This window comes from Zosterops lateralis, assembly GCF_965231275.1.
Source record: "Zosterops lateralis genome assembly, chromosome: 10".
NCBI classification, from domain to species: Eukaryota; Metazoa; Chordata; class Aves; order Passeriformes; family Zosteropidae; genus Zosterops; species Zosterops lateralis.
Window position 1 is genome coordinate 11149366 of NC_139770.1, and position 18163 is coordinate 11167528.

An 18163-nucleotide genomic window follows, 5' to 3' on the forward strand; every position below is an offset into this window, starting at 1 on the left:
GAAAACACAGAGACAATTTTACATCACTGTCACTTCACTGGCTGCTCCAAAGTTACTCCAAATGTCTCCATGCTCAGGACAAAGGCTTGAGCTCTTTCAGCCTGGTTACTCATTTAGGTTTGCAAATCTGCTGCTTTTGAGCAACATTGGGTTACTGACATTTCAGGGCTTTCCTCTTAAGAAGTTCTTCATTAACTTCTTTCCCTCAGTAATGCCATTATTTTTGCTTCTGCCTTATATTAAAAAGATTCTGAGCTTGTGTTTCACAAACAGCTGTCAACAGCTCTCACTAGGTCTCTTGGCTGTTTCTGTGATCCTAATTGTCAGTTTTCAATGCTTTAATACTCTTTAGCTATGTGTTCAGAACAATACAGAAAACAAAGCTAAATTTATTACAAGAAGCTCATGTGTAAATCAGAGGCTGAATCTGAAAAAGGCATTGGGCATGGATGATTTCTTAAAATTATTGAGTTGGAGAAGCCAAGAAATCCAACAGGCTGATGCTATTCCAAAAGCATCTTGAGGTCTCTTACTCCTTCAAAATATCTAAGCAATATAAATGAGCAAGTAATTCCCACTGACAGTGAAGTTCCCTGCATAGTATACAGAGCTCTGGCACCATGTGCATAATAAATAACATATGGAAGAGGATGCCAAGAAGCAGTCAAAGTTCCCATTGTCTCCAGAGACAAATGCCATCATTTCATTGCAAGATGGCTTTAGCAGCAGGAATGTCAGTCACGTGCAAAGACTGAAATCCAGTGAGAAACTCCCCCAACTTTCAACCCATGCAAGTTGTTTCTATGCAACCTAAGCAGAGATGGCCAAAGGGTTGAAGAAAATGTGGCTGAGTAGAATCGCATGATCATGGCATAAAAGGACAGGAAATGAAAGTTTGGCTTTGAACTTTGTCCAGTTAAAAATATAGCAAACAAACAAACAAGGTAGCCTCTGGCTCCTGCTTCTGTGCCAGTCTCCCACACAGATCTGCATCTCCTGCAGTGGTCTGTTTTTGCCAGCTGCTGAGATGTCTTACTGACCATTTTACAGGAAACCTCAGAGTAGAGGTTGCAAAAGTTCTTGGAGAAGGAGTGAGCATGAAAACATGGGAAAAAATTAATCTCAATGGAAATCCTTGACTAATTGACAGGTTGGAATAAGAATGACCATAGACCCCAAACTATGCCAGGCAACCAGCCTGCTCCAGGCACTGCAAGCTCACTCAGCCAGCCACATGCCTGGCTGTTTTGCTCTGCCAGCTTTACATGGCCTAATTAGCTTTGTTCTTATTGTTTGTAATTACAAAAGCAAACAGCCCTTGGAGAGTGAGGGACTAGAGGAGGCAGCTCCTTGACTGAGCTCAAGAAAATGTTTTAAATACAGTTTGTCTCTCATCACAAGTACTTAAAATATGAAAGGGTTGAACTCAAAATCCCAATCAACAGAAAAAGGCTTCCAGGGCAGGTAGAAGAAGGGAGATAGAGCCTTGTTATCCTAGAGAGGTACCAGTGCAGGTTAGGAGACCCCAACAGGAATCATTCTCTATCTGGCGTGCAAAGAAGGTTGTGCTGTCACAATAGAAGCACAGTACACTCCCTCAAGGGCTTTAGAGTGAGATAGAAGGAGTCCCATATGGATCAGTAGCTCTCTCACTGCTCTGAAGGCAGAGCGCCTCTTCTGGGAACACCTTGGCTCTGTGCCCCATCCCCTCCCCATTCCAGCAGCTCCCACTCCCCTGCAAGGGAGCCATCTGCCTTCCCCCTGCCCCTTCCTGCTCCACCCAGGGTGCAGCCTGCCCTGCCGAGGAGCAGAGCAGACCTTCTGGTTCCTGGGCTGCAATCGGAGCAGATTACTGGGTGAGTTTCTGCCAGAGGCCACAACTGCCTGACTCACTGCAGAAGATCTGTCCCCACCTATGTCTGCTGTAGATACACACAGCCAAACAAGCTCCATCCTGGCAGGCAGGCTCCCAAAAGCCCAAGTCCCCCTCTTCGCTTCAATGTGCACTGTTCCAAGTTCTGCTCAAAAACAAGAAATGAAGTAATAGTCTAATTTTCCTTAAAAAAGTCCATTTATTGAAATTGTTTAAACACTTTGTACAAGTTCCCAATACAAGCATCTGCTCCCTGGCTCAGGGTTAATGCAAATACAAAAGCACAGACCTCAGCAGCTCTTCAATGTGACCTGAGCTGCCACCTCCCAAGACAAGAGGTCTCCTGAGGCAGCTGCTGTGCACAGGCAATTCCCCGTGGAGAAGGGGAAGCCACATGGCCCAGCTCCAAGTACAGGCCAACATCAACTCAAGCCTGAAGCAAATGCTCTGGTTGGTTTCTTTTAGTAACTTTATGCTGTAGGAGTCAGGTAAAACAGAGGTACAAGGCTTGTACAGACCACCAATGTGGTACATAGCTCAGCCAGAGGCTCTCCCTGTCTGCAGAAGGAAATCAAGAGATCTGATGCCTCTGAACATATACACAATTATAAAGCCTGGTCAGAAGCACCAGTTTCCTTCTATACAATAAGGCTGAGCTTTGGAGAAGTGGCACCATCCCTCTAGGAATCACAGGACTTAACACCCAGTGTCAGCCAACACCAAGTGACTGATTGGGTGTTTCAGGGGAAAGGGTGGGACCCTTTGATGAACAGCATTATTTTTTTTTTAGATATGACTCAATATGCAAGGATGGCTTTATCTTCAAAATGTTTGTTTCTTCCTCTTTTTGAGCTTGGATTACAAGCAAATGCCATAACCTTTGGGTCAGTTTTCTTGGAATTTGCCTTCAGATCATCACTGAAAGTGTTTACAAGAAATAGACAGGATGGAATGGCAGCGTGTGAGGTATCTTTGGGGAAACATCAGGGAGTGGCAGTGCATTCAGTTTGGTTTAACACAGCTAGCTGCATCAGGCAAACAAAGACTGGGAAACTAAGCCCAAATCAGAAAACCTCGAGGAAAGTAGTGTGTTAAAAGGTGTATCCACCTGTAACACACAGGGGGATAAAGCTTCAAGCTCAGCTGCCAAGGTGGGAGTATGGAGAAACAATCACTGGCAGCTCTCTAAGGAACAGCCACAGCCCCACCAGAGGCACACAGTGAAAACAGAAGGCAATCCTTTTCTTTGAGCTCTTCTCTGGCACCAGGGAAACCTGCAGATGCTTTGGGACTCTGGTAACTTCTGTGGTCTCTACCTTACACTGCATCTTCCATTAGCCAACAGCATGTGCACAGACAGTGTGGATTTCCACTTAAGTCACAGCAATTTGTTTCTGACCTTTTGCATGGAAAGGAGGGCTCTGAAGATGAAGTCAATAAGACAGTACAAGAGCATTTTACATCTCTTCAAACATTCCTACAGGTAAAGTCTTTTCCCCAAAATTATGTTTCCCCTTAAGCTATTGGTTTCATAATTTTGTATATAATATATGTTCCTTTAATTTCTACACACACCACACTGGGCTCTAACTTAATGGGATGTGGGACTGAATTGTTACCATCTATTAAAAAAAAAAATCAACAAAACAAAAAACAACCGACTAAAAAAAGCACCAACATCCGTCTATAAAAACAGTATCATTTTCCCTTTTGCTCCCAAATACTAAAATTAACCCAAGCTTGGAGGTTTCATCTTTTTCCAGTGGCAATACCTATGAATCTAGGCTAGCCTTCCTCCATGGGCTGGGAGAGAAAGGAGAAGTTACGTCCAGTAGCAAAGAGGATTACAAAAATATACACATTTTTGGGAAAAGAGGAAGGCAGAACCTAGAGCCTGGACTCTGCTCAGGACATTGGCATTGTAGTGTCCTCTCCAAAATGCTTTCACTACCAGTGCTGGTGGCTTCTCTTCTTTGTTTCATTATACATAATCCTTCCCTGTGGAGGAGGCATTTTTTGGGTAGCCTCGGGTGGGTGGATATGAAGTTTCTCTCCGTGGACAGGAGCAGCAGAGGAAGGATCCTCCCAGGATGGCCAGAGATGAAGCTGCCCAGCCAATGAAGAGAGCTGAACCAAACTCAAATCTGGAGAAGAAAGAAGGGAGAAAGTGAGAATAACTGAAATTTAGAGGTATTACTTGTAGAAATACAGTCACACAAAGCAGAAGGAAGCAGAAACTGGGATGGATGTGGATTCCTACAAGGCAGAAGCTTGGAGCAGTCAGGCTTTGTTGACTCCTAAAACTCAGAGCTGGGTTTCTCCAGTATTTTGGGTCACCCCCAACAGCTGCAAGCCAAGCTCTGTGTAAACCAGGCCTTTAGCATAGTAGTGGGGTAAAAATCACAGAAGTCCCACCAGTGAGGTCTCTGGCAGTGATGGTACCTTAAAGCCAAGACCAAGAGCCACATGGATAATAATCCCAGCTCTTTCTGCACAGCCTGAAGCCAACCCAGCTACTTCATAAAATTTCTTTCTTTATTTTGAGTGACTGCTACTCAGAACTAAGCCCTGGGAGTATTTGTCATGCTCAGCTATAGTGTGTTTTACCGAATGAGTCAGTACCTGGTGTTGACAGGGGTGAAAGGGTCATAGAAGGCCCGAGCCACTCTGTTGCCATACCACGACGTGGCCACCAGCGCTGCCAGACCTGCACATGAACAAAATATAATGTCATGGCTTAAGGAAAAACAATCAGCAAAATCATTACAAAAATAAGGATGCAGCAGAATCAGCATCTGGAGTAAAGCTGAGCTGCTGCTACTCTGAAAGTTCTGAGCTGTTCCATTTAGTGCTGGCTGGGAGAGAAGTTAAGAACAGATCTGAGGTTTCCCACAGTTACACTGCAGCAAAGGCAGGACTGCTCTGCTTACAGCCTTTTCTCCACTGAGGAGGGTCAAACTCAGCTCTGCCATCAGATATGGAAAGCATGAAGTCCATGTAGAGATTGTAATGCCAGTGCCAAGGTGCCTCAGCTAGCCTGAACCAAACTCTAAGAAGTTCCCAGACCAAAATGCACTTGGAGCAGCACAAGAAGCCCTCCCACATCCTGCACAGGATATATATATGCCACCTAGGAAACAGCACAGTTAACACTTAACACATCTGCATGTTACCAACCTGAAATGATGAAGATCACCCCACCGAAGACAGCCATCCTCATCTTTTTCACCTGGTCATCTTCCATGCACTTCATGCATTTCATGCCTGTCACAGCAACAAACATTCCAACGAGCCCCAGGAGTATTGAAGCCACCATCAAAGCCCTCGTGGCCTGCAGACTGCCTGCAAGACAATAGGATTTGAGTTACACACAAAGCAAACTCAAGATACAAATCGAAATTCAAATTACTGGGCTCAGCAATCTTGTATCTAAATATTCCTGCTCCCTGATACACAGGATACATCCAAGCAAGCCATTCCTTCTCAGCTTTAGGCTCAAGACTGTCATGCATCAGGATCAGAGGACTCTCAGCCTCTTATAAAATGCATGGCAAACATCAAGGGCATGCAGCGGCTTTTTGAAGGAAATGACCTGGGAATTGCCCTCAGACATCTTTTGTTCCTTGATCATTTGAATCCCAATTGGAAGGACATATCTGTTTATCAAAAGAAGTATTCAGATTTAGGCTCTACCTTGACAAAGTACTTAAGCACACGTTTTAATATGAATAGTGACATACATATGAATAGTGCCACAGCAGACAGCAAGGGCCATTTACTGCTCAACACTTCCAAACCTTGTCCTTTATACAAATAACTCAGCGCTGATTTAGATTTGTTTTGTGCTACATTCTCAGTTTGAGCCCCATAGGGTACAAAAATACAACTACAAAAGAAATAGGATTTTCTCAGCCAATTGAAAAATACCATGTTTTCTTTTCTACCTAAAATATTTAGCTTAATTGACTCAAAGATACTCAAATGCTTTAAGAGCCTCTTGTGCTTTTGAAGAGTTGGAGCAGGGGGTGATGCCTCCCCCATAGGCAAGCATTGAATTTGGCTGAGTTTTCAGCAGACAGACTTGATGTACCTTGGGATTTGGTTTTTATATGGACTCCTCTGAAGGCACGAAGACACACAAACTCTATGAATGGGAGTTACTGAATTTACAAAAAAAAAAAAGTAGTAATGTAAATCAAGTCATTACTAAAAAAACCCTCAGGTGACAAAACATCTGACTAGCAGTGAAACAAGAGCCTGAGCTTTATTGTCTGGCAAATCAGGTTTGTTTGAACAGAATGAATTTTCATAGACAGCCCTGTAAAACCCTGAGAACAAACAAGGCTGGTAAATAAAATTAATAAGCTTTAAGGGGCATGCTGTAACCAAGGCACAAATGTCCCCCGACACAGAATCTCAGGTCTGGAGTTCACCCCTCCAGACCTGACTGCATCCTGGTAGAGCTCTGCAAAGCATTTTAGGCTCGAACGGCAGGATTTAAGCCTTAGCAAAGTTAGGGTGGGCATGGTGAACCCATCTGGGTCTCTGCCATAACAATGGGCTCTGTGGCCCAACCTGAAACTCGGAGCTCAGACTGGCACTGGCCAGAGGAGAGCAAAGCCACACATCCATCCTCTGCAGCTTCCTTACTACACTTTGTCCCACAGAACTGCTCGTGCAGGAAAACTCCTGTGACCCACACCAACACCAGGCTCTAATTCTGCTCTAAAACACAACTCGATCTGCCCCTTCACACACAACCTTATTGTTCTGTAAATAGATTATGAAACCAGTCAGAAACAACACAATAAGACAATAATCAGAGCAATAGGAAGGAAGACACTTTCATAAGATGAGTGTTGGCTTTCTTGGGAAAAATTCCTCAATCAGCTGGGCTAATATCTCTCTTCAAAGGGGAAGGAGACACACCTCTGCACCACCCATGTGTTAATCAAAACCCATCTGCTGCACAGATGTACAGAAACCCATTAACAAAGCCATTTGTCACTTTAGCATAAATCACCACTGCGGTATCCAAACTCGTTTTTAATTGATTTATCTCCAATGTCAGAGATTACACTCCCAAAGTAATTTCTGCCTTACAAAAGCAATGCCAATGTTCAGAAAGACTTCAGCTGACAGGTTGCCACCCAGGCAACAAATTCAGCTGCCATACATTTAAGGCTAAATTGTGCCTTAAGTGCACAGCAGCTCTGGAGAGGCCCATGGTTGAATATCAGTTTGTACTAGGCATGGGAAACCATTTTTTCTGCAGAGATACCAAACCTGTTTTATCAAGACTATAGCAAGTTTGGCTCAGTCTTGCTGCCGAAGAAATGACTTTATAGGAGAGGGTTTTGAAAGAGTTCTTTCATGAAGCTCAAAATAGGCAATGCTATCTCTAAAAACTACAAAAACAGTTATAAGGGTGGGAAGAAACATTTCACCTTCACACACAGTGCCAAGGGACAAACACAGGAAAATGCTGGAAAAAGCTTCTATGACCTCTAAAAACCCAACTATGAAACGCACTGAAATCTCAAGATGTGTAAGTATTAACTAGATGCATGCCATGACAGCTTTGCAGAAGCAGCTGAACAAAATACAGCATTGTGAGTGTTCCCCAGGGCTGCCCACTCTCAGCAGACACTGGTGGGACAATTCCTAGTGCCCTCTCCCCCTCCTCAAGCATGGCTCCATGGCAAAAGGGGACAGAAACGTGTAGGAAACTTGCAGTGGGAGAGCAGAACAGGTTGGAGCCTTTGCAGAACATTCTGTTCCTTTGTCCCAAGAAGCTGTAATGTGACATGACTGTGTTAGGCAGCCATCCTCCACCCGCCCTGTGCTCCCAGCACAGCCTAGGAGGCAGTGCTTTTGTCCTCCAACCACTTCTGCAATGTGTGCAGTGCCCTGGCCACAGTTAATCATCATACAAGCTACCAGTTATTAACTACACATTAACAGACACGCTGTCAATGGAAGCTGCACATCCAGGGGCTGGGAAAGCTACTTTAATAATAGTTCACATGGGCCTTTCCAGATGCTTTAAAAATCCAAAATTATACAAGTATAATATTGTCTCAACCTGCTAAACAGGACAGGCTGCTGACAGCGAGAAGTAATCCACAGCAATTTAACTTTACAACTTCTACTATATTAGAGGGAAAACAGGATTTCCCCCACACTCCTTGCTGCTGCAACTGTCTCACCAACAAGAACAGGAAAGCCCAGGCAGTCTTGGGAACCCTTGGGGAAAAAACAGTCCTACACAAGGTGAGACAAACTGGTCTGGCACCAAACAACTGTCAGATGGCAACAGTATTTTGTCAATACAAACCAGTATTGACTCCGAAGCCAAGCCTTTTGATGCTGGTTAGCAATGAGAGATGGCCTGAAAACCCTATAGCAACAAAGCAGTAAGAACTGAAGAACAGAGGCTTAAAACTCCTGATGACAATTAATAACAAATGTGCATTCTGCAAGGCATAAAATACCACCCAAGCCCACAAACATGCAGCTGCAACTCACACCTGTTTCACACAATAAACCTCACGTTTTCAAAAAATACTAACAAACCATTCAGTTACTGTCAGTAGTTTGGACATGAACAACCTTATTCAGTTGATCTGAAGCCTAAATAATATATAAGTTTTCCTTCCCACAACTATCATTAACTGAAACAGAAGTAATTGCTGGTAACTGCTTTTTTATATAAGAAATACTTCAGTACTTCACCTGCAGATGTTCAAGGGTTTTCTCTATCATCCCATTTCCTTATTCGACCTGTTTATGTCATTTATGTTACAAAAAAGCTGTTGGGAAAGTGCCATGGGATTTTTGTAATGCCTGTTTGTAAGGCAAAATTGCTGTAATGGCTCTGTGTGCAGATTATTCTGATAGGGATGCTCATCAACTGCCTTAATTTAAAATAAGGACTTTTCCTTCCCTTCCCATGGGCCTTCATCCAACTAACTGATGACAGAATACAGGTGAAACAGTTGCTGTGCAGTTCCCATAAATCCTTATGAGGGAAGTTACAAGCACCCCAGCAGTACAGGAAACATGTTCCACTGTCCACCTCTGAGAAAAGTCAGCAGCCTTCAAAGCCTTCCCGCTGGGGTCTCATGAAAGCTGGATTCCCTGGAAGGAGCAAGAGCTGAGATCCTGCTGCCCTGCCCTGCCCTAATGTGAAAGTTACTTTTGTGCAGTAGATAGAGGACTGAAGATCTGAACAAGCAGTAACAGCTTCAGAGCTGGCCAGCAAACATCTCTCACATTTTGCAGTTGTTCTCACTGCACCCAAAAGCTGCTAATGGCTTAGAGGCTTTCAACCCACCTACCAGACCCTGCAAATGCCCACCCTGCATATCCATCAGCATCAGATTCCAGTCTGGACACTTTCAAACACCTCTCTACAAGTCTAAAAGACTGTACCAGGGTATGGAGGCAGGACAGGGACTGAGTCCTGTTTTTTTTACAAAATGGGAAGGTTGGGAACTCCATACTGCATGTCCAGTGCATAAAAGGGAGGTTCAGGAGGTAACAGTGGCCTTGTACTCTGCATATCTGAAAGCAAGTAAGGTTCAATGCCCTCCTACCCTCACTGACAAATAAAGATTCATAGTAAGACAACCATTTCCACATTCCTGGTCAGAGGAGGCCTGGGCAGCCTGTGTTCCCACAGAGCCTGGAAACTCCCTTACCAAGAGATTTAGTAACACATAGTAACACCAGCTACTAAAAGCTGCTTAGAAGCTGCTTGTAGAGCAATAAAGCCAGTGTATTGCAACAGACTCCCATCCATCCCTCTTGCAGACACTCCAGGGCACTGCACAGGAACAGCCTCGGTGGCATTCCAAGTAACCCTCTACCTTCTCAAAGCCAGCACAAGTGAGACTGTTTTATCACTCAATCACAATTTTTCATCAGGAAGGAACAGCGATTGAGAAACACGGTAGCAAATTAACCCTTAACCCACATGAAAGCACAGATACCACCAGCAGGTTCTACCTGCCTAATCAAGATCTAAAGATGGAGAATGGGACACATGTCCCTCATTCTTTGTCCCTCCCTGGGCCACCGTCCCAACCCTCCTACCACCAGAACTGAGCAGCAGTAACCTGAGCATGAACTGCTCCTTTCCCCCACCCATTCTCATCCCCAGCTCCTGGAACAGGCTCAGCCAGGATGGTAAAGGTGTAGGAGGGAAGATTTCACATTTCAGCCATGTTGCTTGACCCAGAGGGCATTCAAAACCTTGTTTATTTTCTGGGCTAGGGCACAAAAGCTCATTGTGGATGTACTAGGTTTGGTGATGAAGTGATAGATGAGTCTCAGCTTGTCTCACGCACAGAACCTCTCCCAGTAAAACCAAACAGGTCGATGAGTATCTTCAGCTAAAACAGCCTAGACAGGATCCAGAGCAACATCTGCTCTGAACAGGAGAATGTGGTTAGGCGGGGCTGGAAACTTTCAGAGACAGGTACCACGAGCCCTACTCCCTTCCTAAGACCATCCCCCTGAGACCCTGAGGAGTATAAAGCTAGCTAAGCTCCATGGACCATGCTGGAGGGCCACAAGAACAATGCTGAGGCTGTGCAACAAAGCCTTGTTGCAGGGGTGGCATTTGTTGCCTCTATGTCTGCGTGTGGCCACGCACTGCTTTTCACGTAAGCCAGCAAAACGCTGCCTTTCTGTTGCCTGAATAGGAGCAGTGACATAAGCCCTCAGCTGAACACAGCTGCGGGACCAGTGCCAGCACGGGTGCACTCCAGCAGTGCGCCCACACGGGAAGCTGGAGGCCCCTCGGTTGGCTAATGGCGCTCATCAGATTGTGCCAACCCCATCTCTGCCTGGCAGCCAAACGTTGACACATCCAGAGGAATGGCAACAGCTACCAGGTATTCCAAAACTTGCTGGCAGAGCCTTCCAGCGTTCCCACAAACACGAGTTACTGCAGGTGCAAGAAGGTTCAGTCCTTTCTACAGGGACTAAGTAATTACAAATCTGAGCCTCTCCCATCAGGGCATGAGGCTCTGACATGTGGCTCACAGCACCTGGGGCATGTGAGGCCCTGGCAGGAAAGTGTGACCAGGCAGAAGTTCAGCCCACACAGCTGTGCCACCTTCACCAGGACACAGTGCGGGAGCTCTCCACTGCACCTGTCCCGGGGTGTGGCTGTTGAATTGGGTATAAACGGTTCGGGGGTTTTGTTTTGTTTGGTTTGGTTTGTTTTTTGTACTTCCACCTAAACCAGCACTGCTGGTCCCTGCCCAAGCTCATGTGGCTGCAAGACCTTGAAGGGACACCAGGAGGGAAAAGGGAGATAAAGGTGTATGTCCTCAGGCATGATCTGGTTAAAAGCGGGGAAAGGTTAAAAGCATGAACTGGTTAAAAGCCTGAGCAAGCCGAGGGACCGCAAGAACGAGGAGCCCTTTTGCCAGCCCTCCTGATTTTCCCTGTGAGGATGACATACCCTGTGATCTCTCTGTTATTTGAGAGTTCCCAGACACACTGCCCTGCAGAGCTCGGCAAGAACAGAAAAGACCACCACAAGCTCAGTCTCGGTCCCTGTCACCTCCCTCCCCTGCAGCCCGGGAAGAGAAGAGCCCGTATTGTTGGCGGGACAAAGGTGAGGGGAGCAGCAGGTTTCGGCGCTCAGCCATGAATGGGCCAGCTCCGGAGGGCCTGGGGCAGGTTTTGGGGAGCCTGTTCAAGGCATGCGGGTCTCATTTACAGCACAATGGGCTGCGCACAGCCCCCGAGGCAAGGTTACCTTTTCGCAAGCCATCCAGGGGGATGGACGGAGATTCCTCAGCTACTGTTGGCATCTTCGCCCCCCACCCCCAGCGAGAGATAAGAGGCTTGAAGCTGAGCTGACACATAATTACCACTCCAAGCCCTCCGGACTGTGCGCGGAGCCCTGCCCCGATCGGCACAGCCCCGCACCCCGCGGGTGCCAAGTGTGTGTGCGGCACCCCCGATGGGCGCGACCCGCCCCTCCGCCCGCTGCAGCGCCCACCGGGGTTTGGGCCAGGGGAACACGAGGGACAGATGTGGGCTGGTCGCCAAGGTGGGTCCGGCTTCAGTGAGTGACACACAGGATGGGCTGGCGGCAATCGCACTCGGGGACACTCCCCGCGGACCGGGGTTTACGTGAAACCGCCTGCTCAATCCTTTGGGAAAGGGAAGGTGACCAAGGTGGCAATTATTATTTTATTAATTAGGGAGGGATGAGGGTGTTTCATGACTCGAGATGAGATGAGCGGTATTGAGAAAGTAATAAATTTTTTTAACCACTTTGGGTGTCAGCGTAAGTTATCTGCCCCAGCGCTCTAGAAACAGCCCTCTCTCCCTCTCTGAGGCTCCAGCTCGGCTTGAGCACCCGAATGACACCCCAGCCAGCCGGGCTTATACCCCAGTGACAGACACCCCAGCCAGCCGGGCTGATACCCCAGTGACACCCCAGCCAGCCGGGCTGATACCCCAGTGACACCCCAGCCAGCCGGGCTGATACCCCAGTGACACCCCAGCCAGCCGGGATGCAGCTCCTGCCTGCAGGAGAGATGCTTCGTCCCAAGACAAGATAAAGAGACCCAAGTATTATCGTGGCCTGCCTAAAAACTCCAGGCAGCGCTACATGGGCAGGAGGCCAGCTCACCTGCCAGCCCTCGGCTTAAAAGCTCCACGGGAACAGCAGCGACTTTCCCAGAGAACAAAAAGGCCAAAACAGTCAAAGGCAAACAGGAGCCGTGCTCCCAAAGTCCACTCCGGCCACGCCACTGAGCTCTGCTCCCGCTCGGCCGAGCCCAGCGAGGGCAGCCCAGTCCCCGGCTGGACCTCCACAGCCAAAAGCACTTGTTGGCAAACGCGGCGCTTTCCGGAGCACACGTAGAGAATCTGACCCTTCCTCCCTTCGGGACATTTTGGGAGGGGGAGAACGGGCAGGGGGATGCGGGGCAGCTCCAGCTCCTGCCCGGGCACTGCCCAGAGCGCCCCACAGGAGTCACCGGGCAGTGACCCTCGGCTCCGGCGGGCAGAGCCAGCGAGGAACCCCGAGACACGCATCCGACCCCCGACAGGATGAGGAGTCATGAGAGAGATGGGGGAGCCCGAGCCCTGCACCTTCAGCCCTTTAGGGACAGGCTGAGTAAATCCAGCGGGACAGAGACCGTGAGACCCGACGGCAGCGGCGCCCGGCGCTCGGGGGAGGGCGAGGGGACGACACGACGACGGAGATGGGACATTGGACGTGCGATAGACCTGGCAAACCCAGTCCAAATATTTCAGCCTGAACTTCGACGAGACCGACACGGACGCGGGGAAATGACCCCACGGCACCGGTGCCCGCCGCCCCGAGAGAAGCCAGAGGCGCTGGGGAGGAGGGACGGCCCCGACGGGACGGACACCGCAACATCCTCCCCATCTCCCAGCCCCAACTTACTCTCCAGCTTGAGCAGCGAGTCGTACACCTTGCACTGGATCTGCCCCGTGCTCTGCATGGCGCACGACATCCACAGCCCCTCGTAGAGCGCCTGGGCCGTGACGATGTTGTCCCCCGCGTAGGATGCCATCTTCCACTGGGGCATGGCGGTGCTGATGATGATGCCGATCCAGCCGAGGAAGGCCATGACGAAGCCCAGGAGCTGCAGCCCTCCGCTGGCCATGTCTGCGGGCCGGGGTGGGGGGGGGGGACGGTGGCGACAGCGAGGGGACCGAGAGCGCGCGCTCCGCACTGGCCCGCGCGCCGCTCTGCCGCCCGCGCGCCGCCCCGCGCGCCTCTTAAACCCGCGCCCAGCGCGCCCCCTGCCGGCCGCGCCCCGGCCCCGCCCCGCCCGCGGGAGTGACACCCCGGCACCCCGGGAGTGACCCCCCCCCCCCCACCCCCAATCGGGGCTCGGCCCTGCTGACCTCCTCAGGGCTTGTTCCTGGTGAACCCCCCCCCTCAGGGTTTGTTCCTGCTGACCCCCCATCGGGGTTCGGCCCTGCTGACCTCCTCAGGGCTTGTTTCTAGTGACCCTCTCCCTCAGGGTTTGTTCCTGTGACCCCCTCAGGGTTCGGCCCTGCTGACCCCCCTCGGGGCTTGTTCCTGGTGAACCCCCCCCCTCAGGGTTTATTCCTAGTGACCCCCTCCCTCAGGGTTTATTCCTAGTGACCCCCTCCTCTCAGAGTTTGTTCCTGGTGACCCCCTCAGGGCTTGTTCCTGGTGAACCTCCCTCAGGGTTCGGCCCTCGTGACCCCCCCCTCAGGGTTTGCTCCTGGGGACCCCCGCACAGCTCCTCCCTTTAGACAAAGCCCTCGTGGAATGATCCCTTTTGTCCCCCACGGTGGGAGGGGAGTGGCTGCGCTGGCACCCCTGGATGTTCCGGCAAAGGGTGCCCAGGGTGTGCTCGTGGGTCTGCCCCCTCCTGGAGCTGGGGGTGCTGGGAGTGTGAACCCTCACTCGCCTTCCTCGGGACTGGCAGCCCGAGGACTGCTGCCCTTCACCTGCTGGAGCTGTAAACTCGGCTCTCTGGCTCTACCCGGAGCCAGCACAGTGGGGAGGGGCTGTGCCAGCCCCACCTGTCCCGCTGCTGTGTGTGCCCACCTTCCCCAGCCCACCTCAGGGCCGCCAGGCAGGGCAGGGGGCATTTCCCCCCTGGCAGATTCACTGCCTGGCTCCTGGACGGGGATAACCAGCTACAGAGGAGGCAGTAGGGCAGTCATGGGAGTTATGAGTAGTCTGATTTTGAAGGGCTTTCAGAGAGGCAGCTGTGCAAACACTCATCATCCACGTACAAATCCAAACTTTTGAACCTACCGTTTTAACAGGGACAGTGTTCTGTACACCTCTGCATTACTGGGAGAAATTTCACTTCAGTGGTTTGCTAAGGTATATTGAACCAGAGGATTAGAGACCAGGAAGGAGTGTCCTCTCTGTCGGGTGTGTGTTTGTCCAGTTACTGTAGTTTCCCTTTCTCTTGCCCGAATATTTGAATATTGACACATCCGGACTCAGAACAGGCAAAGTGAGGAAACGCTGTCTCCTTCACAGGGCACAGCGTGGGCTGGGTGGTGCTGCCTGCCCTCACCACGGGCTGGATAGAGGGGTCCTTCAGCCTGGACCTGCTGTAATCCCAGACTTCGAGATAAACAGGTGATAATTCCTGATAAAGGTCCTGCTGGAGGTAGGGATGGGGTTGCATTGTTTTGACACCGTGTTTTGCTGCATTCTGATGACTTAGGAGATTTTGCTGGAGCTGCTTCCTGAGATTTGCAAACAGACAAACAAACAGACTCGTGATTACCTGACCTGTCCTGTGCAATGCCAGGGGGGTCAAAGGGGAGAAAAGCCACTGCAATCTTGCTCCACCAGCCAGAGACAAAGCAAGGCTGGTTTGCTCTGAAAACACTTGTGGCTGCAGGTCTCCAGTGTCCAGGCAGCAGTGCTGATGTAATGAAATCCACCCCAGTTGCCTGGTAGCAAACTTTTCCAGTTATGTCCTTTTTCACTTTTGAAGGATTAGGGAGCTGTGATTTTTGGATTTGAAGAAATTGTTTTCCTGTCTCTCTGTGGACCACAGTTTCATACTTCTGGAGTGAAGAAGAAGAGAGCAGCAAAGTTTTATTTGGCAAGGCAGAGATAACAAAATAGATGCATTTATCTGTGTATTCATGGAGGACTCTGATACAGGGAACAGGGAAACCAGCATGGTGCTGGCTGCTGGAGCTGGCTCCTGTGAGGAACAATTCCTTGCCTGGTAAAGAGGCAGGGCAGAAACTCATGTGGACCTGAGGAGAGTGGAGTTAGGAGTGTTTGGATTTGATCATTGATATCTATGTAGTCATTTCAGTCCAACAGTGTCCATCTGCAAAGGCATGTGCAGTGTTCTTGGTGCTTCAGAGCATTGAATTGACTGACCCCTTTCCAGAGCCTCCTGCCAGCCCTCTCCCCGACAGACTGGGCAGCTCCTCACTGACTCTGGCAGTGCAAGGTCAGCTCTGGGTAGGGTTAAAAGTTACCAAGAAACCTTTAGCAGGTTTAGATCCTTTGTCTACAGGCTCTGAGCAGCCAGGAGAGGGAAGAGGACCATTCTGTATGGGAAGGTCTTGGACTTTATACTAAACCTTCTAGGAAAGTACAGGGAGGAGTCCTGGGTACCAATGATCCAATTGCACTGGTACTGGGAGGGACATCAAGAGAGATCTTGGGGAAATGCATGCACCAGCATGTGATACATGTTGTAGCACCCTGACCATGCTGCTAGCTCTTGGATGGACTGAAATTCATGGCCACTCTGTCCTTGGGAAAATGTGGCTTAGGATTTATCCTAGAGTTTATCCTGGTGGCACTTTGGGGACAGTTTGTGCCAAAACTGTCTGTAGTGAGAGTCTGACTGCTTGCTCATACGGTAGGACTGCATTTGTGCTCAGTTTCCTCCCCTTCCAGGAGGACACAGAACTTAGAGTGGAGACAGCAATATTCTGTGAGAGTTTCTGTGGGATTGCAGCCTACACCTGCCTGGAGATGGATGCTGTGCTCCTGAGGGGGTGTACAGGAGCCATCCCAGTGCTCCCCTGTCCCAGATGGTGCTGCACTGGGCAGTGCTACTGGGTCAGAGTGGCCTTGGGTCAAAAAGGCAATGAAAGGCAATAAGGACACACATCCCTGTGCTCTCAGATCTCCTGCAGTCCTCATAGGCTGCAGCACAAGTTGCCAGTGTCTCTTTGACCAGTGAACATCCCTGACAATCTGTACACAGAGTTTAAACAGTCCCCTCATGCACAGTGCCAGCCTCATGAATAACCAATTTGTATTTTGCTTTCTAGGGACAATTTGAGGTTGATACTTTTTATTCGTGTTTCATGAAAGATTTCAAAACCGAGAAAATATTTCTGTGGAATCATCACAAGGAATTTACATAGCAAGATAAACACTGAAACTCCACTTTTCCCCTTCATCACTCATCAATGTTCTCAGTGCTTTGGAATTTGCAGTGGATTTTACAGTATCCCTAAGAGCACCTAGTCTCCTCTTCAGAACTTCCTTTCTTTCTTTGAGACATGAGATACCTGATTTCTTTTCTTGGATGATTTTCTGTTCTGTTTCAATGGGCAAAATAAAACCTCTTTTTACTCCATAATCACTGTCTTTCCTCCCCCGTCTGAGGTTATTTTGGTTTTTGATTTTTTTTTTCTTTTTTCATTGGAAGTCCCAAAGAGTTTTCACTCTGTTTTCACCTAGTTTTTATACCTGGTTTTGGGAAATACCATTCTTTCAGATCATTAATCTCAGCTGAAAGACCTGGGTTTATCCAAGATGTTGCAATCTCCTCTGTACTCTTTAGGCTAAAGGTACTCCCCTAGTGACAGTCCTTAGTGATTGGCCTGCCCTTAAGTAAACACGCGAGTTGAATTTTTTGTCCTTTACAATAGCATGACAAAGTAAGAAGAGGACTGTCCCTGAAATCAAACTGGGGTGTTTCTGTCTGCAGGTAGAGAGACTCCTCTAATTGTTCAGAGAGATTCCCCTGTGTGCCACAGCCCTGGCTGCACCGGCCAAATGTTCAACACCTTGGTCATGTCACTCCCCTGGGGGCTGTGAGTCAGAGAGCAGCCTCAGCGCTGTACTCAGCAGAGATCTCAGCTCTGTGGGTAGTAAACGATACCTGTTTCCTTTTCTGGCAAAAACAAGCTTTAATGCTTGCCAGGACTTGCAGGTGAGCAGCCTGGTTTCCTCTCAGACATTTCTTGGTCTGGGGAAGGTCTCACTGTGCATGCCTGTGTTTGGGAAGCACAGGCTCACATGTAGTTGTCTGCCCTTGTGTACATTAAAGCATGCCTCCAGACTCCCCTGAATTCATCCTTGAGCTGAAACTCGTGTATAAGGGTAAACATCTGATTATTAGAAGCACAGACAGGTGCGCAGAGCAGCAGGTGTGCAGAGCAGGCACAGCTGCATTATTCTAGTTTCAGAGTGAAGGCACAAAGCTTCACAACTGGACTGGAAAATGGGAATGGCCAGACAACAGCACTCCAGCCCATGTTTCTGGTGGCAGCTGGTTGTAGAGCCAGGAAATAATGCAAGTACAGTGACCCTTCCTCAAAATGTTTTACAGCCTGCCCTGATCCATGTCTGAATATATCTTGAGCCGGTGCCAGTACTTTTAACTTTAATTTTGTTCACACAATTTTCCTTCCTTAATTTCTGCTGTTTTTTTAAACTTCTGGCACTTTCAGCATTCTGCAGGAAGGAGTTATGCAGATTTATTCTGTGCTTCACAGGAAAGTGCAGCCCCTTGTTTCTTTTGA

The 18163-nt window shown here is 48.8% G+C and overlaps 1 protein-coding gene across 1 annotated transcript; it reads right to left on the minus strand.

Moving 5' to 3' along the window:
* Nucleotides 1–2058: 2058 nt before the first annotated feature.
* Nucleotides 2059–13611, minus strand: CLDN1 (claudin 1). Its single transcript, XM_083868760.1, has 4 exons — nucleotides 13317–13611; nucleotides 5051–5215; nucleotides 4496–4580; nucleotides 2059–4017 (listed from the first exon to the last, which is right to left on the minus strand). The coding sequence occupies exons 1-4, from the start codon at nucleotides 13537–13539 to the stop codon at nucleotides 3855–3857; spliced, it is 636 nt and encodes a 211-aa protein (XP_083724886.1). The 5' UTR covers nucleotides 13540–13611; the 3' UTR covers nucleotides 2059–3854.
* Nucleotides 13612–18163: the final 4552 nt, after the last annotated feature.

Bases quoted from the DNA above. Each gene is read 5' to 3' on its own strand.
- CLDN1 (XM_083868760.1), bottom strand. From the start codon at position 13,539: ATGGCCAGCGGAGGGCTGCAGCTCCTGGGCTTCGTCATGGCCTTCCTC. The intron at 4,581-5,050 runs GTTGGTAACATG...GTTCATGTGCAG, and splicing joins GGTGATCTTCATCATTTCAG to GTCTGGCAGCGCTGGTGGCC. The intron at 4,018-4,495 runs GTACTGACTCAT...TTTCTTCTCCAG, and splicing joins TTCACCCCTGTCAACACCAG to ATTTGAGTTTGGTTCAGCTC.